This window comes from Myotis nattereri (assembly GCF_964212035.1).
Source record: "Myotis nattereri genome assembly, chromosome: 2".
NCBI lineage: Eukaryota > Metazoa > Chordata > Mammalia > Chiroptera > Vespertilionidae > Myotis > Myotis nattereri.
The window spans coordinates 109,404,170-109,429,473 of NC_138076.1; the positions used below are offsets into that span (position 1 = coordinate 109,404,170).

The following is a 25,304-nucleotide window of genomic DNA, read 5'->3' on the forward strand; positions in this document are numbered from 1 at the left end:
GGATGAGAAAAAATACTCCATGCAAATGGAAACAGAAAAAAACCTGCAGTAGAAATACTCATAGCTGACAAAAGACTTCAAATTGAAGTTTATCACAAGAGAAAAAACAAAGGTCACTACATAATACTAAAGAGATCGATCCAACAAGAGGATATAACCCTGGTAAACATATATGTGTCCAATAGAGGAGCATCTCAATATATAAAAAAACTTCTAGAGGACTTTAAGGGAGAGATCAACTGCAATACAGTTATAGTAGGGGAATTTAACACCCTGCTGACTTACTGGATAGATATTCCAGATAAAAAATTAACCAGGAAACAGGACTCTAAATGACACACTAGATCAGATGGACTTGACATTTATAGAAAATTTCATCCCAAAGCTGCAGAATATATATTCTTCTCAAGTGCACATGGGACCTTTTCAAAGATAGACCACATGTTAAGATACAAAACAAGTCTCTACACGTTCAAGAAGACTGAAATATCAAGCATCTTCTCAGTTCACAATGGACTGAAATTAGAAATCAACTACAGTAAAAACACTTAAAAAACATTCAAACACATGGAGACTAAATATCATGTTACTAAACACTGAATGGGTTTCCAATGAGATCAAGAAATAAATAAAAACCTTCCTGGAAACCAATGAAATGAACACACAACAACCCAAAATCTCTGGGACAAAACAAAAGCAATTCTAAGAGGGAAGTTCATAGCACTATGGGCCTACCTCAAAAAAAAAAAAAGAAGAAGAAGAAAGAAAAAGAAAGAAAGAAAGAAAGAAAGAAAGACGGGAGGGAGGGAGGGAGGGAGGGAGGGAAAGAGAGAGAGAAAGAAAAAAAAGAAAAGAAAGAAAAGAAAAATTAATAATAAACTAGTTACTGTACAACTTAAAGAATTAGAAAGAGAACAACAAGAAAAGCCAAGAGCCCTAACCAGTTTGGCTTAGTGGATAGAGCCATCTGCCTGTGGACCGAAGGGTCCCGGGTTTGATTCCAGTCAAGGGTATGTACCTCATTTGGAGGCTCCTCCCTGGCCCCGGCCCTGGTCAGCGTGCATGCAGGAGGCAACCAATCAATGTGTTTCTCTCACATCAATGTTTCTCTGTCTTTGCCTCTCTCTTCCACTCTCTAAAATTAGTGGAAATATATCCTCAGGTGAGGATTTTAAAAAAAAAGGAAAGAAAAGCCAAGAGTAAGTAGAAGGAAGGAAATAATAAAGATTAAAGCAGAAGCTTCTGTGGCATGACCGAGGCTGGTGGGAGGGTGACCCGATTGATACTGTCGCTGCCCGAGCTGAGAGCAAAGGCCCCAGAGCCCGGCGTCTCTGCCGCGGTCAGCCGTTTCCCAGGAGCTCTGCATCCCCCACCTGCTCCAGTGCTGGGAAATACTGTGCCCTAAAGAATCCGGATCGAGAGCCAAATGGAGGAACAGTGAGGATGAGAGGGTTGGCAGCAACGCGTGGCAGCCGGTTGGTAAAGCGTGAATACCTGAAGGTGAATGTGGTGAAGACCTGCGAGGAAATCCTGTTATGTGCTGGTACAAGTGCAACCCTCGCAGCCCGGCCTGCCGTGCCCCCGCTTCTCCCTCTATCTCTCAGCCGAGCTCCAGATTGGGGTGATCCGGGTCTACTCACAGCAATGCCAGTACCTCGTAGGTATGGCTGGGAAGGCTGCACGAAAGTGGGGCAGAGCTGAGTGGCCTTCTAGGCTCGCTCCCTACCTTGCCCTCCCTGCCCAGAGAGGACATCCAGCACATCCTAGAGCGCCTGCAACGTGCCCAGTTGCAGATCCGAATAGATATGGTGGAGACTGAACTACCCAGCCTGTTGCTTCCTAACTGCCTGGCCATGATGGAAACCTTGGAAGATGCTCCAGACCCCTTTTTTGGGATGATGTCTGTGGATCCCAAGCTTCCCAGCCCCTTTGATGTACCTCAGATCCGACACCTTTTGGAGGCTGTGACCCCAGAGAGAGCCCCTGAAGAGATCCCTCCCGAAGTCCCCATAGAGCCTGGGAAGCCAGACAGGACCCTGGTCACTGTGCTGTCTCCGGAGGCCATCACCCTCCAGGAAGCAGAGCCCATACACATGCTGCAGATCGATGGTGAACGAGATCTCCCAGAGGTTAGCCATCGAGACTTGGACCTGCTCATTGCTGAGGAAGATGAAGCTATCTCGTTAGAGGAACAAGTGTCCAAGGAGGAACCTCGAGCCCCAGAAGTGGAAACTATAGTTCCCCCTCTCTCACCTCTAGCTCTTCTACAGTTGGAAGAGGCCGCAGAGCCACTTCCAGGCCAGGTCCTGGCCCCAGAGGAGGTGAAGCCAGCAGTCTGGGAGCCGGAGGCCCTGCTTGCTGAGGTGACGCCCCTGCAGGAGCTGCATCTCCTAGCCCCACTCAGCCCAGAGACGAGGCCCCCAACCTCCCCACCTGCTCGCCGCTGCTGTAGTCGCCGCCGCCAGTTATTGTTCTGGGACAAGGAGACTCAGATCTCCAGGGAGAATTTCCAGAAACAGCTGCAAACCAGAGCTCATTGCTGGGAGTGTCCGATGGTGCAGTCCCCTGAGAGGATCATCAGAAGCCCCACAGAGCTGTTTCAAACCCCAACTTACTCTGGCTGGCTACCCCCAGAACTGCTGGCTTTCTGGACCCGCTGTGCCCAGCCACCCCCAAAAGCACTCAGACAAATGCCCCTGGAGCCTGAAGAGGAGGCTGCTGAGAGGGAGGCAGCAGCTTAGGAGGAAAGGAGAAAAACGGAAACCCTGAGTGATATCGCGGTCCTGAGGGAGGCCCACGAGCCCAGTGGGCCCCTTATGCTGTCTTCAGAGCTCTCCATAGAAGCAGCTGAGGAGGAGAAGTCTCACATCAGCTTCATCCCCCCGGAGAAGCGATGGGCCTGGGCTGAGGCGGAGCAGCCAGAGCCCCCTGTATTGCCTGTGGTGCCCGAACTCCCTGAGGTGCCCATGGAGATGCCTGTGGAGCTGCCTCCGGAGGCAGAGCTGCTCTCACTTGAGGCTGTGTACAGGGCAGTGGCACTGGAGCTGCCGGCCAACAGGAAACCAGATTTCAGCAGCCTAGTGTTACCTCTTAGCCCTCGCAGGATGGCTGCCCGGGTCTTCTACCTGCTCCTGGTGCTCGCAGCCCAGCAGATCTGTCGCATGGAACAAGAGAAGCCATACGGGCGCCTCCTGATCCAGCCGGGGCCCCAATTCCAATGTGGTTAGAACTAATTTAGAAGCTGCCAAGAAACCAGCTACGTTAAACCCTGTCTTGCCTTACTAGACTCTGCCTGTCTCCTTTCTGGAAGTCACCTTTGTTCTTCCTGCTCTCAGAGCAGAGCTACTGTTTAAGCAGAAAATGAACTGCCTTTATTAAAAAAAAAAAAAAAAAAGATTAAAGCAGAAGTAAATGACATAAAGACTAAAAAAAAATAAATACAAAAAAATTTAGAAACTAAGAGCTGGTTCTTTGAAAAGATTCACAAGATTAATGAACTTTTAGCCAGACTCATCAAGAAACAAAGAGAAATTACCCAAATAAATAAAACCAGAAACAAAAGCAAGGAAATAACAACTGACACCACAGAAATACAAAGGATTGTAAAAAAATGCTATGAACAACTATATGCCAACAAGCTAGACAATGTGGATGAATTCCTAGAAAAATACTATCTTCCAAAATTGAATCAAGAAGAATCAGAAAACCTGAATAGGCCAATAACAAATGATGAAATTGAAGCAGTAATCAAAAAACTCAAAGCAAACAAAAGCCCAGGTCTGGATGGCTTCACAGGGGACTTTTACCAAACATTCAAAGAGGAACTAACACGTAAACTCCTCAAGCTATCCAAAATATCCAAGAGGAGGAACACTCCAAGGGCTTTTTATGAGGATAGCATTATCCTAATTCTAAAACCAGGTAAAGACACTACAAAGAAAGAGAATTACAAGCAGATATTCCTAATGAACATAGATACTAAACTCCTTAGCAAAATATTAGAAAATCTAATCCAGCAATACATTAAAAAGATCGTACACCATGATAAATGGGATTTATTCTGGGAATGCAAGGCTGGTACAATATTAGTAAATTAATAAATGTGATACATAAACAAATTGAAAGATAAAAATCACATGATCACATCAATAGACACAGAAAAGGCATTCAACAAAATCCAACACCCATTTACACTAATAAAAGAGAAACATGCAAATTGATGTCACTCTGCTACGCCCACCAGCCAATCAGGATACATATGCAAATTAACCCAACAAATATGGAAGTTAATTTGCACATGCAGGTGCGGAGCGAAGACTGAAGATGACTGAAGACTGAAGAGGTTTGGCTTCTCCACTGCAGCCGGAGCAGAGAAGCCAAGCCTCTCTGCTGCGGCCCGAGCGGAGAAGCCAAGCCTCTCTGCTGCGGCCCGAGCAGAGAAGCCAAGCCTTGCTGCTGCGGCCTGAGCGGAGAAGCCAAGCCTTGCTGCTGTGGCCGGACCAAAGGCCTGGGTCCCGGGTGCCAGAGGAAAACCGGTGCCAACAGCCAGGGGAAGGAAGGCCTATTGGGCGAATCTTTGTGCAATAGGCCTCTAGTTTTTTGATAAAAATTCAGCAAAGTGGGAATAGAGGGATCATACCTCAACATAATAAGAGCTACATATGTCAAACCTATAGCCAACATCATACTTTATGGGCAAAAACTAAAACCATTTCCCCTAAGAACAGGAACAAGACAGAGATGTTTGCTTTCACCACTCTTCTTCAACATAGTACTGTAAGTCCTAACCACAGTGATCAGACAAGAAGAAGAAATAAAAGACATCCAAATTTAAAAGAAGGAAGTAAAACTGTCATTATCCACCAAAAAAGTACTAGATTTAATAAATGAATTTGTCAATGTAGCAGGATACAAAGTTAACACTCAGAAATTGATGGCATTTTTATACACCAATAATGAATTCTCAGAAGGAGAAACTAAACAATCCCATTTACTATTGCAACAAAAAAGTTAGAATACTTGGGAATAAACCTAACCAAGGAGGCAAAAGACCTGTAGTCAGAAAACTGCAGGACATTGAAAAGAGATAGAAGAAGATATAAACAAGTGGAAAAATACACTGTGTTCATGGGTTAGTAGAATCAACATCATTAAAATGTCCATACTACCAAAAGCAATCTATAGATTTAATGCAATTCCTATTAAAATACCAACAGCATATTTCACAGATCTAGAACAAATACTCCAAAAGTTTATATGGAACCAAAACAACCCCGAATAGCTGCAGCAATCTTGAGAAAGAACAAAGTTGGAGGGATCACAATACCAGATACCAAGTTACACTACAAAGCCACTATAATTAAAACAGCCTGGTACTGGCACGAGAACAGGTGTAGAGATCAATGGAACAGAACAGAGAACCCAGAAATTGACCCAAGTCATTATGCTCAATATTTGAGAAAGGAGGCAAGAACATATAATGGAGCCAAGACCCTCTCTTCAATAAATGGTGTTGGGAAAATTGGACAGATACATGCAAAAAAAAAATAATAATGAAACTAGACCACCAACTTTTATCATGCACAAGAATAAACTCAAAATGGATAAAAAGCTTTAATGTAAGTCAGGAAACCATAAAAAATCCTAGAATAAACCATAGGCAGCAAAATCTCAGGCATCTCTCATGGCAATATGTTTATGGATACATCTGCTAGGGCAAAGGAAACTAAGAAGAAAATAAGCAAATGAGAATATATCAAAATAAAAGGCTGCTCAGCAAAAGAAACCAACAAAATGAAAAGAGAGCCCACTGTATGGGAGAACATATTTGGCATTGATATATCTGATAAAGGGTTAATCTCCAAAATATATGGGGAACTCATACAACTTACAAAAAGAAGACAACAATCCCATTTTTAAAAATGGGCAAAGGACCTAAATAGACATTTCTCCGAAGTAGACATACAGATGGCCAGGAGACATGAAAAAAATGCTCAAAGTCACTGATCATAAGAGAGATACAAATTAAAATGACAATGAAATATCACTTAATACTTGTCAGAATGGCTACCATCCACAAATAAACAAATGACAAGTGCTGGTGAGGATGTGGAGAAATGGGAACTCTAGTACACTGCTGGTAGGAATGCAGACTAGTTCAGCCATTAAGGAAAACAGTATGGAGTTCCCTAAAGAAATTAAAAATGAAATTGCTGGTTGACCCAGTGATCCCACTTCTAGGAATATATCCTAAGAAACCCAAAACACCAATCAGAAAGAATGTTTGCACCCCTATGTTCATAGCAGTGCTATTTACAATAGCTATAATCTGGAAACAGCCCAAGTGCCCATTAGTAGATGAGTGGATAAAAAAAGCTGTGATACATTTACACCATGGAATACTCTGCAGTAGTAGAAAAGGAGGATCTCTTACCCTTTGAGACAATATGGAGGGACCTGGAGAATATTATGCTAAGTGAAATAAGCCAGTCAGAGAAAGACATGTGTCACATGATCTCACTCATATGTGGAATCTAATGAACAAAATAGATCCTGAGACAAGCACAGAACAGACTGTCGAATCTCAGAGTGAAGGCGGGGGACTGTGGGTGGGTGGGAAGAGATCAACCAAAGAACTTGTATACATATGTGCATAACCCATGGACCCAGACAATAGTGTGAAGGCCTGGGGCAGGGTTTAGGGGCATGATAGAAATGGTGATGAAAAGGGGACATATGTAAAACTTTTAACAATAAAGAATTTTTTAAAAAAAAAACCTGATAAGACTAACCTAAATTGTCTAAAAATGAAATTGCATATGATAATGAATAATATGTGGCATAACTTTAAGAAAAGCAGTATAAAGCATGTGAATCATGGTCAGTTTTTTGTTTGTTTGCTTTTGTTTTGGGTTTTTTTGTTGTGAAGCTTCACATGAGGATTTTTTTTCCCATTGATTTTCAGAGAGAGTGAAAGGGAGGGAGTGGAGAGAGAGACATACATCAATGTGAGACACATCAACTTGCTGCCTCCAGCACGCACCCAAATGAGGTGTAGGTTGGGTCCCGGAACCCAGGTACCTGCCCTGATCAGGAATTGAACCCTCGATTCTTTGTGCATGGACCAAATGCTCCAACCACTGCGCACACCAGCCAGGGCATAGTCAGTTTCTTAAGCTAATAGAATATGCAAAGATAGGGAAATACGTCTACTACATACACACTTTTCTGAGGTTTGTTATCAGCATCATATTACTACATATTCTACATACACATTCACATGGCCCCTTAGATTTGTAAATTAAATTGTAATGTTTACTTGTGTGATGACCTCATGGGATAGCACCTAATATTAGAATCTAGAGTTCTTTGTTATTGATAACATGTAATAGTGTATCAGTGAATAAAAATTATCCCAAACTGTAATACCTAAGCTTACAAACATGGTCATAGATGTTTCTAAAAACTAATCATATTCACAATTAATGTTTTCATTTATAATGCAAAATTAAAATACTGAAAATTTGCTAACATCAAATAGAATTTATTCCCACTAGGTTTATAGTCCCAATTAAGCATTCAAGCTACAGGAAAGGCACATAGAGAAAGTATTCATTTTAACTTGTCACGTGATTTTTCTTTTTCTTTTTTTAAAATATATTTTTATTGATTTCAGAGACAAAAGGAGAGAGACAGAAACATCAATGATGAGAGATCAACATTGATCAGTTGCCTTCTTCATGCCCCCTATTGGGGATTGAGTCTGCAACCCGGGCATGTGCCCTGATCAGGAATCCAATCGTGACCTCCTGGTAGATGCTCAACCACTAAGCCACATCGGCTGGGCTGATTTTTCAGTGTACAAAAGGAACTTCGTAGATATTTTGAGAGCAAAACGGGAAATTTGTAGTGCATGCACATGACTTATGTAAGAAATGAAAGGAGACCTTTTCCAGCATTTTTCTAGCTGTATAAAATGGCTGATCACAAAAGAAGCAATGTCATAGCTTTAGAATTATAGTGAGTAAGAGGTAAGTGATGTAAGCCATAGAGAAAATGGCTCAAAACCTGACAGAATTTTAAATCTCTGTTATCCAATAGAAAACTATTGAAAGGAACATCACGTTAGAATGGATAGTCCTATTTGCTAGCCTTTTTAATTTGACTGCAGAGCTCTAAAGAGAACTTTTCAGGGTTCAAAAAGGTAGCTTTCTAAAACATGCAGGTGTATTTTTTTAATCAGTGAAAGCAGAAAGAGGCAGATTGTAATAACTGAACAAAATCACGTTTGATAAGAATTTATGATGCAGATAACTAAGCTAAGTCAAAGATACTTGTAAGATTTTAAATGTCAGTATATGGACCTGAAGGGTAGTACACTAAATGAAATAAATCAGGCAGATAAAGAAAAATATCAGATGATTTCACTTATATTAATAATCTAAAAAACAAAACAGAAACAGATTCATAGATACAGGAAACAAATTAGTGGTTTCTAGAGGGGGGAGTGGCTGAGGGGCAGTTGAAATGGGATTAAGAGGTAATGGGGATGTAAAATACAGCATAAAGAATATAGTTAAGCCCTGGCTGATGTGGGTTAGTGGTTATAGCATCAACCCAAGAACCTGAAGGTCTTTGGTTAGATTCCTGGTCAAGGGCATGTGCCTGGGTTGCAGGTTCCATCCCAGCCCTGGTTCCATCCTGGCCCTAGTTGGGGTGTGTATGGGAGGTAACCAATTAATGGGTCTCTCTCATTGATGTTTTTTTCTCTTTCTTGCTTCCCCTCCCTCCCTTTCACTCTATCTAAAAATCAATGGATAAAATATACTCAGTTGAGGCTTAACAAATAAAAAAAAGAATATAGTCAATAATCCTATATAATAAAAAGATAATATGCAAATTAACCCTCATACCCTCACAAGATGGCTGCCTACAACCAGGCCAGCAGGGGGATTAGTGAGAGATGACCAAACAACTGAACAGCAAGCTGTGTGGGGCCACCAGGCTGGCGGGGGGATGGGGGGGTGTGAGGGGCAACCAGGCTGGTGGGGGGGGACAGTTAGGGGTGACCAGGTTGGCGGGGGGGGGTGCAGTTGGGGATGACCAGGCTGGCAGGGGGGAAGTTGGGGGCAATTAGGCTGGCGGGGGGGGCAGTGAGGGGTGACCAGGCCGGCGGGAGGGGCAGTTAGGAGCAACCAGGCCAGCAGGGGGGGCAGTGAGGGGTGACCAGGCTGGTGGGGGGGGGGGGGACAGTTAGGAGCAACCAGGCCAGCAGGGAGGGGGCAGTTGGGGCCTGATCGTTGACCCATGAACCAAGTGGTCACAGTTTGATTCTCAGTTTGATTACAGGTCAGGGTACATGAGCAGGTTTTAGGAGCGACCAGGCCAGCAGGGAGGGGGCAGTTGGGGTGACCAGGCTGGCATGCAGAGGCAGTGAGGGGCTATCAGGCCAGCGTGGTGGTGGTGGGGGGGGCACAGTTAGGGGCAACCAGGCAGGCAGGCAGGCAGGTGAGCAATTAGGAGCCAGCAGTCCAGGATTGTGAGAGGGATGTCCGACTGCCGGTTCAGGCCCAATCCCCGAGACCAGGGACATCCTAAACCATCAGTCAGACAGCCTAAACCATCAGTCGGACATCCCCCAAGGGGTCCCGGATTGGAGAGGGTGCAGGCTGGACTGAGGGGGACCCCCCCCCCCCGCCATGCACGAATTTCATGCACCGGGCCTCTAGTATTTTAATAACTGTATAGTGGCAGATGGTAACTAGACTTATTGTAGTGATCACTTTGTAATGTATATACTAGTAAGTATCAAATCACTGTGATGTACACCAGAAAATAATAGGATATTATCTGCCGATTATAATTCATGTTTTTGAGATGGGGTGAGTGAAATTGAAAACAGGTCTTACAAAGAACCTACAGTGTCTTTGTATTTAGACTTAGAATTCTCTGGCTCATAACTTTCATTTAAAGATTTTAGCTAAAATTGTCAACTCTTATTTTTTTAATAAATAGTTGTTTTGTCTTTTAAATTATTTTTTTCTTAATGGAAGTTGAGTTTTCCAAGGAATATTGCTACTAAGTAATGTTTCTTCTTTGCTATAGGTAAAGCTTTAGTCAAGAGGCTGACAAAAAAGGTAAGCAGTGTGTGTAGGGAGGGGTTCTTTCTTTCTTATGATAGGAAATGAACTTCTATAAGTTAAATTAAAAGATTTTATTATGTGTATATTCAAAGGATATTGAGGATGTACTGGCAGCAATCCAAACAACTCATTGTGGATCAACCTTTTTTAGAGACCTTGGCGATAAAGGTAATTTTGATTTGTTGTTAACTTTCTGCTTATGTGTTTGTTTTAAAATGTTTTTATTGATTTCAGAGAGAAGAAGGGAGAGGGAGAGAGATAAAAATATCAGTGATGAGAGAATCATTCATCTGCTGCTTCCTGCATACCCCCCACTGGGGACCGGCCTAAAACCTGCTCATGTGCCCTGACCTGTAATCAAACTGAGAATCAAACTGTGACCTCTTGGTTCATGGGTCAACGCTCAAGCACTGAGCCACACCAGCAGGCACTACTTACATATTTTTATCAACCAAAGCATTACTAAGGAATTATGGTATGAGGCTTGTGGCTATGTGTTAGAGAATATACAGTAGAGAACCTACAAAGAGAATGTTATAACACAAACCAGGTTATTTAACCAGTTAACTACCACGTGTCCAAAACGGAAACCATCCCCGACACACCACGATATTTTGAATTTAATTTAAAAAATCAGTTTGCAATGAATATTATAAAAATATACAGTTTGAGTGTTCTTCAATATTTTCAACTGAAAATTCTCATGAAAAATTATTTTAAAGTTGGTCAGGGCTGCCACTTAGGAAAAACATTTTTTTTTTTATAGACCCGTGTGGTGTGTGGGGAAGGTCCACCGCTTGCGTCTACAGACGCTTATGTTACACGGGTTAATAGGTGTTTGTAAATTGTAATAAAATACTCATTAGGTAGTAAGTAACTTTATCATACTCTGAACAGTCACACATAAATTATTCAAGCGATTTTTTAAAATATATTTTTATTGATTTCAGAGAGGAAGGGAGAGGAAGAGAGAAACAGAAACATCAGTGATGAGAGGGAATCATTGATCAGCTGCCTTCTGCACACCCCCCACTGAGGACCGAGCCCACAACCTAGGCACAGGCCCTTGACCAGAACCGAACCCAGGACCCCTCAGTCCGCAGGCCGACGTTCCATCCACTAAGCCAAACCAGCCAGGGCCTCAAGCGATTTTTATTAAAGCCTAGAAAGGAGGAGCAGGGCAGAATATCTAAAGCATGGGTGGGAACCTTTTTTCTGCCAAGGGCCATTTGGATATTTATAACATTCTCAGGCCATACAAAATAAATAGTTTAAAAATTAGCCTGTTATATTTGGTCAAACATTTAATTAACTCACCCCTAATGCCTTGGCAGGGCCAGACTAAATGATTCCTCGGGCTTTATACTGCCTGTGTGCAGATATTTCCTACCCCTGATCTAAAGTAACAAGAGAAGGCCGCAAAGAGAATCCATATAAAAGAACTATAAAAGTTTTCACTATCTTATAACGAGCAAAAGGTAGTATATTCTTGAAATAAAAAAATAATTTTATCCACCATGCATTATAAAAAAGGAAATTATAAGTCACAGTTATTATGTATTTTTTAAACCTAAGCAGAATTCTCAATATAATACCATTCTCAAAGATATACTGAATATAAATTATATCACATAGTGTAAGATATAAATACATTCTTATGATGTGGTAATTTCTCTTTGGGGAACAGGATTCTCAAAATTGCATTCAGTGGCAATCCATATTTTATAATGATTCCAATTTTTAAATATTTCCAGAGAAGCATAGTAACAAAATTTAATCATCTCTTCTAGTTGCCTCTAAGGATTTTTTAACAATTTTTAAAATATAAATTATTTTAAATACTTCCCTACTTCACATGCAGTTTTAAAATATTGCCATTTAACAGAATTTATTTTGCAATTAGATGTGGCAAATATGTATTAAATTGTTTCTCCTATTAATATTCTAAAGTGTCCATTAATTTTAAAAAGCGTTTTCAGGGGGCAAATGCCTAGAATGCTATTGTTACAAATATCTTTGTCTATAATCTATCTTGAGAGGGTAGGGTGCTATTTCTACACTGTTTCAACTCTTCATTCAAGCTTTTTATTTACATCAGCATTTCAAAGAAAAACTGGAATTTTCTTTTTCAAACAGCTCCCCTGTGGAAAAGACATGGACTTATGTCTAGAGAAAAGAAACATGAGGTCTCCTTTTGGCACCAAGCCCACCAGTGCAGTCTAGCAGTTTGGCCATTTCTTCACATTGCCATATTCCTTTGAAATTTAGAAAAAAAACTATTCACTTTTTTTGTGTGTGAGGCTGCCACGGGATGAAATACTTCAACTAAGAATGCCTTCATATGAACACTGAATATTTTAAAGAAAAAAATATCTGGCCCTAGCCAGTTTGGCTCAGTGGATAAAGCATTGGCCTGTGGCCGAAACCGGTTTGGCTCAGTGGATAGAGCATCGGCCTGCAGACTGAAAGGTCCCAGGTTTGATTCTGGTCAAGGGCATGTACCTGGGTTTCGCACATCCCCAGTGGCGGGTGTGCAGGAGGCAGCTGATCCATGTTTCCCTCTCATCGATGTTTCTAACTCTCTCTCTCTCTCCCTCCCTTTCTCTCTGTAAGAAATCAATAAAATATATTTAAAAAAAAAAAAAGAATTTCTTTAAAAAAAAAAAAGCATTGGCCTGTGGACCAAAGGATCCTGGGTTCCATTCCAGTCAAGGGCACATACCTTGGTTGCAGGCTTCTCCCCAGCCTGGGCCCTGGTAAGGGCTCCCTTAGGAGGCAACCAGTCAATGTTTCTCTCTGTCTATCCCTCTCTCTTCCACTCTCCCTAAAATTTAATGGAAAAATATCCTCTGGTGAGGATTAACAACAACAAAAAAAGGAAAAAAAGAAAAAATATATGAAGACTTACTGTATAGGCTTTTTTGTTGAAGAGAAGTACACCTGCTTCAAAATAAAAACAGAAAAGTCAGCGGTATAAAGTAATAATGTAAGTCATTTAAAATACATACCTGAAGTTACAACCAAAACACTGAATTATAGTACCTGGATGCAAAATCTTTACCTGCCTTGCTCTGAACAACTGGCCCCACATTGCTGCATTGCATTTCTGCATTACATGATTGGGAGCCATTATAATGTGATCTTCCTCCTCTGCCATCCCCACTTCAAGCCTGTATTCCTCATTTCTGTGCTACCATGGTAGCTTTACTTCCCATTGCTTCTTCTACATAAGCATTTCAGACCTGTCTTGTATGGCTTTCCCATTTATATCACAACTGTTTAATTAAAATTTTCACCCATTCTTCAAAGACCATTTTTAGAATTGCACTTCTGATCATCCAAACTTAGGAAGTGATTTCACAGTTTTCTAAAGTCCTATAAATCTTACTCTCAGTATCTCTTAATGGTATTTAGCATTTTCTTCTTTTTTTTTTAAATATATTTTATTGATTTTTTACAGAGAGGAAGGGAGAGGAATAGAGAGTTAGAAACATCGATGAGAGAGAAACATCGATCAGCCGCCTACTGCACACCTCCTGGGGATGTGCCCGCAACCAAGGTACATGCCCTTGACCAGAATTGAACCTGGGACCTTTCAGTCCACAGGCCGACGCTCTATCCGCTGAGCCAAACCGGTCAGGGCAGCATTTTCTATAAACATTTGCATTTCAGCCTCCTGATGTATACAACACCATCTATTAAGAATTCTTGCTAGAAATCAAACTTGCATCTAAACACAGCTCTGGATCTGACTAGCTACCAGTTTGTAGAAATTGTAAAAGATAGAGGAACATGAAATGACGAAGATGCAGTCATAAAAATTTTCTAAACTGTAATAAACTTTACAGGACAATGGAGCATGCTTCTTCAACAAATTAGTTGAAAGGGGGGAAAACGACAAGGGAGAACCTATAGATTATAAGATATTTAAGACACAAGGAACAAAGAAAAATTAAAAACTTTTGTGAATCAAAGTACACTATCTCTTGGGCTGGTGTGGCTTCATTGTTAAAGCATCAGTCCACACACTGACAGGTAGGTTGTGGGTTCAGTTTCCGCACAAGGACATGTTACCTGGGTTGCAGGTTTGATCCCCAGGCATGAACAGGAGGCAACCAATCGATATGTCTTTCTCACAGCCATGTCTGTCTGTCTGTCTGTCTGTCTGTCTCTCTCTCTCTCTCTCTCTCTCTCTCTCTCTCTCTCTCTCTCTTCCTCTCTCCCTCCCTCCCTCCCTCCTTTCCTCCCTACCTCCTTTCCACTCTAAAAATCAATGGAAAAAATATCCTCAGTTGTGGATTAACAACAACAAAAAAAGGTACACTATCAAGAGAGTAAAAAGGCAACCAACCGACTGGATGGAAGAAAATATTTACAAATTATATATAGGGGGCTAATATTCAGGATATGTAAAGAACTCCTATAACCCAGCCGGTGTGACTTAGTTGGTTGAGGAGGTCCTGGTTGGATTCCTGGTCAGGGCACATGCCCGTTTGCAGGCTCGATCCCCAGTACCCCAGTAGGGGGCATGCAGGAGGCAACTGATTGACATTTCTCTCACATCAATGTTTCTATCTCTGTCTTCCTCTCCCTTCTTCTCTCTGAAATCAATAAAAACATACTTAAATTTTTTTTTTGAAAAGAACTACAACTCAATAAAAAAAACAAACAAACAAACAAAAAAAAAACAATTTAGCCCAGGATGGTGTGCTCAGTGGTTAGAGTGAAAGCCTGTACACTGAAGTTCAATTCCCAGTCAAGGGCACATACCTGCCTTGCAGGTTCAATCCCTGACCCCAGTCAGGGCATGTGTGGGAACTAACCAGTCGATTTTTCTCTTTCACATCAATGTTTCTCTCTTCCTCCCTCCCTTCCACTCTCTCTGGAAAAAAAAAAAATCAATGGAAAAAATATCCTCAAGTGAGGATTAACAAAAAAAAACAATTTAGAAGTGGGCAAAGTGAAATAGATATTTCTTGTAAGAAGATATACAGATGGTTAATTCGCACATGAAAGTATGCTCAGCATGACTAATCACTAGGGAAATGCAAATAAACCACAATGAGATGCCACTTCACACCCATTATTATCAAGAAAAAAAATGAAAATAAATGTTGGCCAGGATGTGGAGAAATTGTAATCCTTGAACATTGCTGGTGGGGGTGTAAAATGGTGCAGCCACTGTGTAAACAGTATAGAGGTTCCTCAAAAAATTAAACATGAAATGACCATTTGATCCAGCAATTCCACTTCTGGGAAAATACCAAAAGAATTAAAACCGGAGACTCAAACAGATGTTAGTACACGAGTGTTTGTAGTCACAGTAGCTAAAAGGTGGAAACAGATGATAGCTAAACAAACTGGTGCATCCATACAGTGGAATATTATTGCACCTTAAAAAGAAATGTAATTGCCGAAACCGGTTTGGCTCAGTGGATAGAGCGTCGGCCTGCGGACTGAAGGGTCCCGGGTTCGATTCCGGTCAGGGGCGTGTACCTGGGTTGCGGGCACATCCCCAGGGGGAGATGTGCAGGAGGCAGCTGGTCGATGTTTCTCTCATCGATGTTTCTAACTCTCTATCTCTCGCCCTTCCTCTCTGTAAAAAATCAATAAAATATATTTAAAAAAAAAAAAAAGAAATGTAATTGTTGCCCCTGGTCAGGTAGCTCAGTTGGTTAGAGTGGTCCCCCATATGCCAAGGTTTTGCATTTGTTTACTCTCGGTGACTGGTGAGTGCTCACATTTACTAGACCTACTCAGTATAAACTTAAAATTATAGTAATACATATAGAAAACTTGTCTGTGAAATTAAACTTTTCACACATACTTAATTTTAATTACACAAACATTTCTATATAAGTAAAAACAGGTAAACTAACTTGTCTTTTTAACATACGCATTCGGAAAACCTACTTGATTATATAACAGACTTTCGGCTTTAACAGGCACCCCCTCGCCCAAATTAGTCTGTTATATCGAGGTTTTACTGTATTTTACAAAAAAAGTAAGTGACTTGAGATCTGTCCATCAACTGCAATGCAAGAACTTCATTTGAATCCTGATTTGAGCACACTTAAAAAAAAATTCTGAAGTAGGGATGTTTGTAACACTGATTTTAATTTGATGATATTAAGGAATTATTGATAAATTTTTAGGTGTGATAAATATATTTGGGAGAGGGAACAGTTCTTTTAGAGATATAGTCTGAATTTTCTACTATGAAATAATATGCTGTATGGGTTTTGTTTCAAATTAATCCAGTAGACAGTGAGGGAAAGGGATTGAGAGGTATAAATAAAACAAGACTTGCCATGAGCTAATATTACTGAAGCTGATATATATAATTATTCATCATATTCTACCTACTTTTGTATATGACTGAAGTTTCCCATGATAAAGTTTTTTGTTATGCCAAGCTCATGATCCAGAGGGAAATTCTTTTTATCTTATTAAAAAGCTATGATTTATAAGATATTGCTTCTATATTTATTCTAATTCTTTTCCTGGCAAGCACATAAAACTTGACACCATTGCCCTAGTCAGTTTTACTTAGTGGTTAGAGCCTCGGCCCTCTTACTGAAGGGTCTCAGATTCGATTGCTGGTCAAGGATACGTACCTTGGTTGCAGACTCAATCCCTGGCCTGGGTCAGGCACGTGCGGGAGGCAACCAATCGATGTGTCTCTCACATGATGTTTATCTCTCTCTCCCCCTCCTTTCTCCCTTCCACTCTCTCTAAAAATAAACAGAAAACTATTCTTGGGTGAGGATTAAAAAAAAAAAAAAAGCCAACACCATTTACTCAAGCCGAAAAGAAAGTTTATTTTGTCGCCTGGTTTAATCCCATGCTCAGGCATCACCAGTGTTCATATCCTTCAGGCCTGCCAGTTACAGACTGGCTCCATTCTCAGCCCTAAACACTGATCTATGGCTCTCTCCATGACCTCACATCCTACGTGAAACAAATTTCACATCATCAAAATCCAGGGGGAAAGATAAAGTGAATGATCCAGCCTTCTCTGCAGAAATCCCTCTCTGTTTGGCCCAGTGCAAGTCACAGCTCATCCCTGAGTGAACTGCAGCCAGACAAATGCATCCTGCTTATGAGCTTGGGTCAGCTATATGCCATCCCAGCGCCAGCCAGCTCTACAAAGTACTGTGACTGCACCATTCAGCCTCTGCCTCCAAAGGGGAAATCATGGGCTATCCCACTCCAACTGCATGTTGGAGAGTGGGAAAGGAGTGGTTGCCCAGAGGAAAATCAATATGCCGCAGGGATTTCACCGTTTCATTTTAAATAATACAGTTTACCCCTTGTATATCCAAATCTCTGTTATTCTACTGAATTTGTAAATTTGCTTACTTGAGATGTTATGAACAGTTAAAGATGAGCAGAAACTAAATAGAGTGCCATGCAAATAAAACCTCTAATGGTCTGGCCGGGTGTGACTCAGTGGTTGAGCATCGACCTATGAACCAGGAGGTCACAGTTAGATCTCCCGGGAGGGGAGTGGAGGGGGGGGGGGGGGTATGCAGGAGGCCACTGATCAATGATTCTCGTGTCGTCATTGATAGTTCTCTCTCTCCCTCTCCCTTGCTCTCTGAAGTCAATAAAAAATATTTTTTTTAAAAATAACCTCTAATTGATACCTGTATTTCCCAGCCAGCATTCATTCCACCTCCTTACTAGGAAGAGTAATCTGATAAAACCTAGTATCTTTTTAAGTATTAGTAATGTACTGAACTCTATTATAAAAGTTTCCCACTGTACCAAAGAGGTAATTTAAAGTGAAAATGTGTTTTTAATTAGGTGAAGTTTCCATGTAGTATATATATGATTACTTCTAAACCATCTAAAACTTACTTTCTGACGTTTTTATTTTAATCTCTTTCAGGGTTAATTTCATATACTGAGTATCTTTTCTTGCTTACAATCCTCACTAGTAAGTATCACATTTTTTTCCTCAACAATTATGCGGACTTCTCTATTATTTATGAACAGAGTTTTGGAAGTTTAGTGTTTATGTGTTTTTTTTAATTTTTTATTTATTGGGGAGGAGAGAGAGAGAGAGAGAGAAAGAGAAACATTAGTTTGTTGTTCCACTTATTTATACATTAATTGGTGGATTCTTGTATATGCCTTGGCCTATTGGAATGACGGTCTAACTAACTGAGCTACCTGGCCAGAGCAGTATTTATATTTTATTATTAAAAATACTAGTGGCCTGGCATAGATTCATTCACATTGAAAGGATATTAATTAGAAGGTGGCCAGCGGGGCGGGACTGGGCAAGATGGCCCGGACACGCCTTGGAGCCAACCTTCCACATCCCCCCGGCTGCAGCTCAAAGGGTGTCTGCAGAGTGAGAGGGGTCCCTCTAGCAGGTGGGGTCCCTCGGCCTGGCCTGCAAAGATCAGGCTGAAACCGGCTCTCCAACATCCCCCAAGTGGTCCAGGAGTACGAGAGGGCACTAGCAAAGTTGCTGTCATACAGGGTGTGGAATACAAATGCAAGTGTGCAGTAAACCAGATTCGGGGCCGACAGTGCCCCAGCAACAACATAACCCACAGCCAAAGGTGAAATCGCGTGGCCCCACGAGGAATCGGGCTCCCTCCTCTCTGGTTCTGGGGTGTGTCACATGAGAACCGCCGCTGCAAAGTCACCGCAGCTCGATAGCTCCTGTGTTGAGGGTCTGCCCCCTGGTGGTCAGTGCACGTCATACCTACCGGACAGTCAGACGGTCACTTAGCCTTTTATAAATATAGATGATTGGGCCTGGCCAGTGTGGCTCAGTGGTTGAGCATTATCCTATGAACAAGGAGGTCAGGGTTTGATTTCCTGTCAGGGCATATGCCCAGGTTGCGGGCTTGATCCCCAGTAGGGGGTGTGCAGTGATTCTCTCATCATCGATGTTTCTCTCTCTCCCTCCCTCTCCCTCTCTGAAATCAATTAAATATATATAGTATTGAGCCCTGGCCAGTGTATCTCAGTGGTTAGAGCATTCACCCATGCACCAAAGGGTTGAGGGTTTGAATCCCAGTGAAGGACACATACACGGTTTTCAGGTTTGATCCCCAGCTCTGGCCGGGGTGTGTGCAGGAGGCAACCAATTGATTTGTCTATCTCACATCGATGTTTCTTTCTCTCTGTCTCTCCCCATCCCTTCCACTCTCTAAAAAAAAATCAATGGAAAAATATCCTCAGTTGAGGATTAACAACAACAAAAAATGCTATACCAGTATTAATTTCTTAGTTTTCATAAAGGTACTATGGTTATATAAGATGTTGACATGAGAGGAAGTTGGATGAAGGGTATACTAGGTGTACCAGTTAATAATGCGGGTTTTTTTCAATAGATGGAGTTACACATATGTTGATATATATGCGATTTGATATGTATGCTATTTTTTGTTGTATTGACAGCAAGCTTCAAAACTTCTTATGTCAAATTTGCTGAAGGTGTTAACATCATAGATATTTTTACGCTTAAAAATGTCAAGTTTCGTGCTAAAAGAAAAAGCATTTGCGGGAAATTTTAATTCATTGATTTTGAAGAAAAGTGCTGCTGAAAGTTATCGTATACTTCGGGAAGCTTATGGTGAACATGCTCTATCTCAAGATACTTGTGAACGCTGGTTTAAACGCTTTAAAAGTGATGATTTCGATGTGAAAGTCAAAGAACATCCAGATCAACCAAAAAAGTTTGAAGACCAACAATTACAAGCATTATTGGATGAAGATGCGATTCAAACTCAAAAACAACTTGCAAAAACATTAAACGTTGCTCAGCAAACCATTTCTGATCGTTTACAAGCAATGGGAAAGATTTAAAAGGAAGGAAAATGAGTCCCACAACGAAAGGCAAATGGAAAACCGAAAAGTCATCAATAAAATGTTGTTTCAGCGGCACAAAAGAAAGTCTTTTTTGCATCGAATTGTGACTGGCGATGAAAAGTGGATTTATTTTGAGAATCCCAAACGCACAAAATCATGGGTTGATCCCAGGTCAACCATCAACATCGACTGCAAGGCCAAATCGCTTCGGAAAGAAGACAGTGACAATGCTCTGCGTTTGGTGGGATCAGGAAGGTGTGGTGTATTATGAGCTTCTAAAACCAGGTGAACCTGTTAATACTGATCGCTACTGACAACAAATAATCAATTTGAACCACGCTTTGATAGTGAAATGGCCAGAATGGGCCAGAAGACACGGCAAAGTAATTTTGCTTCATGATGATGCACCATCACACACTTCAAAACCAGTTAAAGACATGTTAAAAGATCTTGCCTGGGAAGTATTAACCCACCTGTCGTATTCTCCAGACCTTGCTCCTTCAGATTACCACTTGTTCTGATCGATGGCACACACACTTTCTGAGCAGCACTTTAAAACATACGAAGAAGTGGAAAATTGGGTCTCTGAATGGTTTGCCTCAAAACAAGAAAAGTTCTATTGGGACGGTATCCACAAATTACCTGAAAGATGGGGGAAATATGTAGCTAGCAATGGACATTACCTTGAATAAAGCACTTTTGATGTTTCTCTTGAAATTACCGTGTTTTCTTTGATTACAAAATCCGCATTATTAACTGGTACACCTGGTATTGGGAACTCACCATGCCATCTTTACATTGCTGTAAGTCTAAAATTGTTTCAGATATTTTTTTAAAAACCCTACTCTGAGAAAGGAAAATAAAAGGTAAAAATCAATATGAAAATAGCCCTGGTCCTATAAGAGTATAGGAAAGCTACAGATACAAAGTTCTCAAATTATTTTTTCTTTGAAGGCAGCACACTTAATAGCAGAACAGCACACCCATGGACATGTATCAGCCTTTGAAAATCATTATCATAAGAAGAGATCACTTTTTTCTCTGTTTAAGCCCTTACACATGTAGCTTCTGGTGGCTGATTTCAGATTCAAAGATCTATTAGATTTGCACGTAATTTACAATTCATCAACGTTTAAATGCTCATTTTTCTCTTGATTGCAGAACCCCATACCGGGTTTCATGTTGCTTTCAAAATGCTGGATGCAGATGGTAATGAGATGGTTGAGAAAAAGGAATTTTTTAAGGTAAGTAGATTCTAGTTATTTTTTGGTGTATCATAAAGCACCTGGATAGTTGTGTGATGATAATTTTACCATTTTCATAAAAATTAAAATTATATTCACTGCTTATATATCAGATGTCAGGAAATCATTTATGTATTAAAAATAGTAAATTTTCTGTATTACAACCTTGAGGAAATAGGCAAGCAACAAAGTATAAGATTCCAAAAACAAATGAGCTGAAGCATCTATGTTTTTTAGATTTTATTTTTATGATTTCAGCAAATGATAATATAATATAAAGGGCTTTGTTGGTCTGTTAAAAATTATTCTTAAATCTCCACCCAAAGAAAGAGATACGAAAAACAAAAATTTAGGTCTTCATAAAAAATAGGGAGAAATGGGCCCAACCAGTGTGGGTCAGTGGTTGAGCATCGGCCTATGAACCAGGAGGTCATAGTTTGATTCTCGGTCAGGGCACATGCCCGCGTTGCAGACTCGATCCCCAGTGTGAGGCATGCGGGAGGCAGCCGGTCAGTGATTCTCTCTCATCATTGATGTTTCTATCTCTCCCTCTCCCTTACTTTCTGAAATCAATAAAAATATATTAAAAATAAAAAATAAAATCTCTTTTGTCTGGTATTAGTATTGCTACTCCATCTTTTTTTCCATTTTCATAAAATATCTTTGTTCATCTCTTCAGTTTCAGTCTGTGTGCGTCTTTTGATCTAAAATGAGTCTCTTGCACACAGCATATATAAGGGTCATGTGTGGTTATCCATTAGGCTCCATTATGTCTTTTGATTAGAGCATTTATTTTATTTTGCAATTAAAGTAATTGTTGATAGATATGTTTATTGCCTTTTTATTCTTTTTTATCTTTTTTTTCTTCTTCTTAAAGAAGACCCTTTAACATTCCTTGTAATACCGGTTTGGTGGTGCTGAACTCCTTTAGCTTTTTCTTGTCTGGAAAGCTTATCTTGGCCTTGTTGCATAAAATACTCTTGGTTCTATCTTTCCATTGGGTCCTTTCCATTGGGTTCTATCTTTCCATTGGGATATTTCATGCCAATCCCTTCTGGCCTGCAAAATTTATACTGATAAATCAACTTACAACTTACGGGAGCACCCTTATAGGTAACTGCTTTATTCGTGATGCTAAGAATTTGTTTTTAACCTTTGGCATTTTAATTGTGATGTGTCTTGGTGTGGGCATCTTTGGGTTATTCTTGTTTAGGACTCTCTGTGCTTCCTGGACTGGTATGCCTAGTTCCTTCACCAGGTTAGTGAAGTTTTCCGTCATTTTTTCTTTTTCATTTTTTAATTTTGTTTTATTGCTTAAAGTATTACAAAGAGTATTACATATGTCTCCTTTCCCCCCCTCCCTTGACTGTCCCCCGGCTTCCTCTACCCACCAGTGTTTTGTGTCCACTGGTTATGCCCACATGCATGCATACAAGTCCTTCGGTTGATCTCTTACCCCACCCCCCGACCCCCCAACCCTCCCCGGCCTTCCCGCTGTAGTTTGACAGTCTGTTCGATGCTGCTCTGCTTCTGTATCTATTTTTGTTCATCAGTTTATAATGGTCTTTATTATCCATAAATGAGTGAGATCATGTGGTATTTTTCTTTCATTGACTGGCTTGTTTCACTTAGCATAATGCTCTACAGTTCCATCCATGCTGTTGCAAATGGTAAGAAGTCCTTCTTTGTTACAGCAGCATAGTATTCTATCGTGTAGATATACCTCAGTTTTCTAATCCATTCATCTGCTGATGGGCACTTAGGCTGTTTCCAAATCTTAGCTGTGGTAAATTATGCTGCTATGAGCATAGGGGTGCATATATCCTTTCTGATTGGTGTTTCTGGTTTCTTGGGATATATTCCTAGAAGTGGGATCACTAGGTCAAATGGCAGTTACATTTTTAACGTTTTGAGGAAACTCCATACTGTCTTACATAGTGGCTGCACCAGTCTGCATTCCCACCAGCACTGCAGGAGGGTTCCTTTTTCTCTGCATCCTCTCCAGCACTTGTCGTTTGTTGATTTGTTGATGATAGCCAGTCTGACAGGTGTGAGATGGTACCTCATTGTTGTTTTGATTTGCATCTCTCGGATGATTAGTGACTTTGAGCATGTTTTCATATGTCTCTTGGCTTTCTGAATGTCCTCTTTTGAAAGGTGTCTATTTAGGTCGTTTGCCCATTTTTTGATTGGATTGTTTCTCTTCCTTTTGTTAAGTTGTATGAGTTCCCTATATGTTGGAGATTAAACCTTTATTAGAGATACCATTGGCAAATATGTTCTCCCATGCAGTGGGCTTTCTTGTTGTTTTGTTGATGGTTTCTTTTGCTGTGCAGAAGCTTTCTATTTTGATGTAGTCCCATTTGTTTATTTTCTCTTTAGTTTCCATTGCCCTAGGAGCAGTATCGGTGAAGAAATTGCTTTGGCATATGTCTGAGATTTTGTTGCCTTTGGATTCCTCTAGCATTTTTATGGTTTCCCATCTTACATTGAAGTCCTTTATCCATTTTATCCATTTTGAGTTTATTTTTGTGTATGCTGTAAGTTGGTGGTCTAGTTTCATTTTTTTGCTTGTATCTGTCCAATTTTCCCAACACCATTTATTGAAGAAACTGTCTTGACTCCCTTGTATGTTCTTGCCTCCTTTGTCAAATATTAATTGAGCATATTGGTTCGGGTCGATTTCTGGGTTCTCTCTTCTATTCCATTGTTCTATATGTCTGTTCTTGTGCCAGTAACAGGCAGTTTTGAGAACAGTGGCTTTGTAATACAGCTTGATATCTGGTATTGAGATCCCACCTACTTTGTTCTTCTTTCTCAGGATCGCTGCAGCTATTCGGGGCCTTTTTTCATTCTACATGAATTTTTGGAGAGTTCATTCTAGGTCTGTGAAATATGCCATTGGTATTTTAATGGGAAGTGCGTTGAATTTATAGATTGCTTTGGGTAGTATGGACATTTTAATGATGTTGATTCTACCAAACCATGAACATGGTATGTTCTTCCATCTGTTTATGTCTTTCTCTGTCTCTTTTTTCAACGTCCTGTAGTTTTCTGAGTAGAGGTCTTTTGCTTCTTTAGTTAAGTTTATTCCTAGGTATCTTAACTTTTGGTGTGATGGTAAATGGAATTGCTTTTTTAGTCTCTCTTTCTGTAAGTTCACTATTGGTGTATAGAAATGCCATAGACTTCTTGGCATTCATTTTGTATCCTGCTACATTGCTGAATTAATTTATTAAGTCTAATAGTTTTTTGATGGAGTCTTTAGGGTTTTTTATGTACAATATCATGTCATCTGCGAATAAGGACAGTTTTACTTCTTCTTTTCCAATTTGGATGCCTTTTATTTCTTCTTCTTGTCTAATCGCAATTGCTAATACTTGCGTCATTTTTTCAAATAAATTTTCAGCCCTTGCTGGTTTGCTCAGTGGTTAGAGCATCAGCCCACAAACCAAAGGATCACATGTTCGATTCCCGGTCAAGGGCACGTACCTAGATTGCAGGCTCAATCCCCAGCCCTAGTCAGGATGTGTGCAGGAGCCAACCAATCTATATATTTTTCTCACATCATTGTCTCTCTCTCTCTTTCTCCCTCTCTCTCTCTCTCTCTCTCTCTCTTTTTCTCTCTCTGTCTCTCTCTTCCTGTCCTTCAACTCTTCCCCCTCCTACCTTCCTTCCACTCTCTAAAAAATCAATGGAAAAAATATCCTTGGTGAGGGTTAAAAGTGTATATATATTTGCAATTGCTTGCTCTCTTATCCTTCCCACACCCCTATGATGTGAATGTTGGTACACTTGAGGTTGAACCAAAGGCTCCTTACAATCTCCTCATTTTTTGGATTCTTTTTTCTTTTTGCTGTTCTAATTGGATGTTTTCTGATTTTATATCTTCCAAATATCTAATTTGATCCTCTGCTTCATCTACTCTGTTGATTCCCTTTAATGTATTCTTCATTTCAGTTATTGTATTCTTCATTTCTGACTGGTTCTTTTTTATGCTTTCTATCTTCATTTTCATGTTTCCTAGCTCTTTGTTGAAGTTCTCACTAAGTTCATCTACTGTTACCCTAAATTCATTGAGCAT

The 25,304-nt window shown here is 40.5% G+C and overlaps 2 protein-coding genes across 4 annotated transcripts in view; both read left to right on the forward strand.

The window, feature by feature from the left end:
- Positions 1 to 25,304, forward strand: part of MICU2 (mitochondrial calcium uptake 2) — a 115,588-nt gene that overhangs the window by 55,992 nt on the left and 34,292 nt on the right. For 2 of the 3 annotated variants that reach the window (XM_081083536.1, XM_081083537.1), the window contains exons 3-6: positions 10,105 to 10,136; positions 10,235 to 10,310; positions 18,037 to 18,084; positions 21,138 to 21,220. In XM_081083536.1, the coding sequence (XP_080939662.1) occupies positions 10,105 to 10,136; positions 10,235 to 10,310; positions 18,037 to 18,084; positions 21,138 to 21,220 (239 nt within the window). The remainder of the gene's footprint in view (positions 1 to 10,104; positions 10,137 to 10,234; positions 10,311 to 18,036; positions 18,085 to 21,137; positions 21,221 to 25,304) is intronic. The other variant, XM_081083538.1, reaches the window with a different exon arrangement.
- On the forward strand, positions 1,319 to 3,367 carry LOC308513465 (meiotic recombination protein REC8 homolog). Its single transcript, XM_081083539.1, is given in 4 exon segments — positions 1,319 to 1,532; positions 1,534 to 1,661; positions 1,747 to 2,738; positions 2,742 to 3,367. Coding segments are annotated over 4 exon segments (1,695 nt in total). The 5' UTR covers positions 1,319 to 1,443; the 3' UTR covers positions 3,228 to 3,367.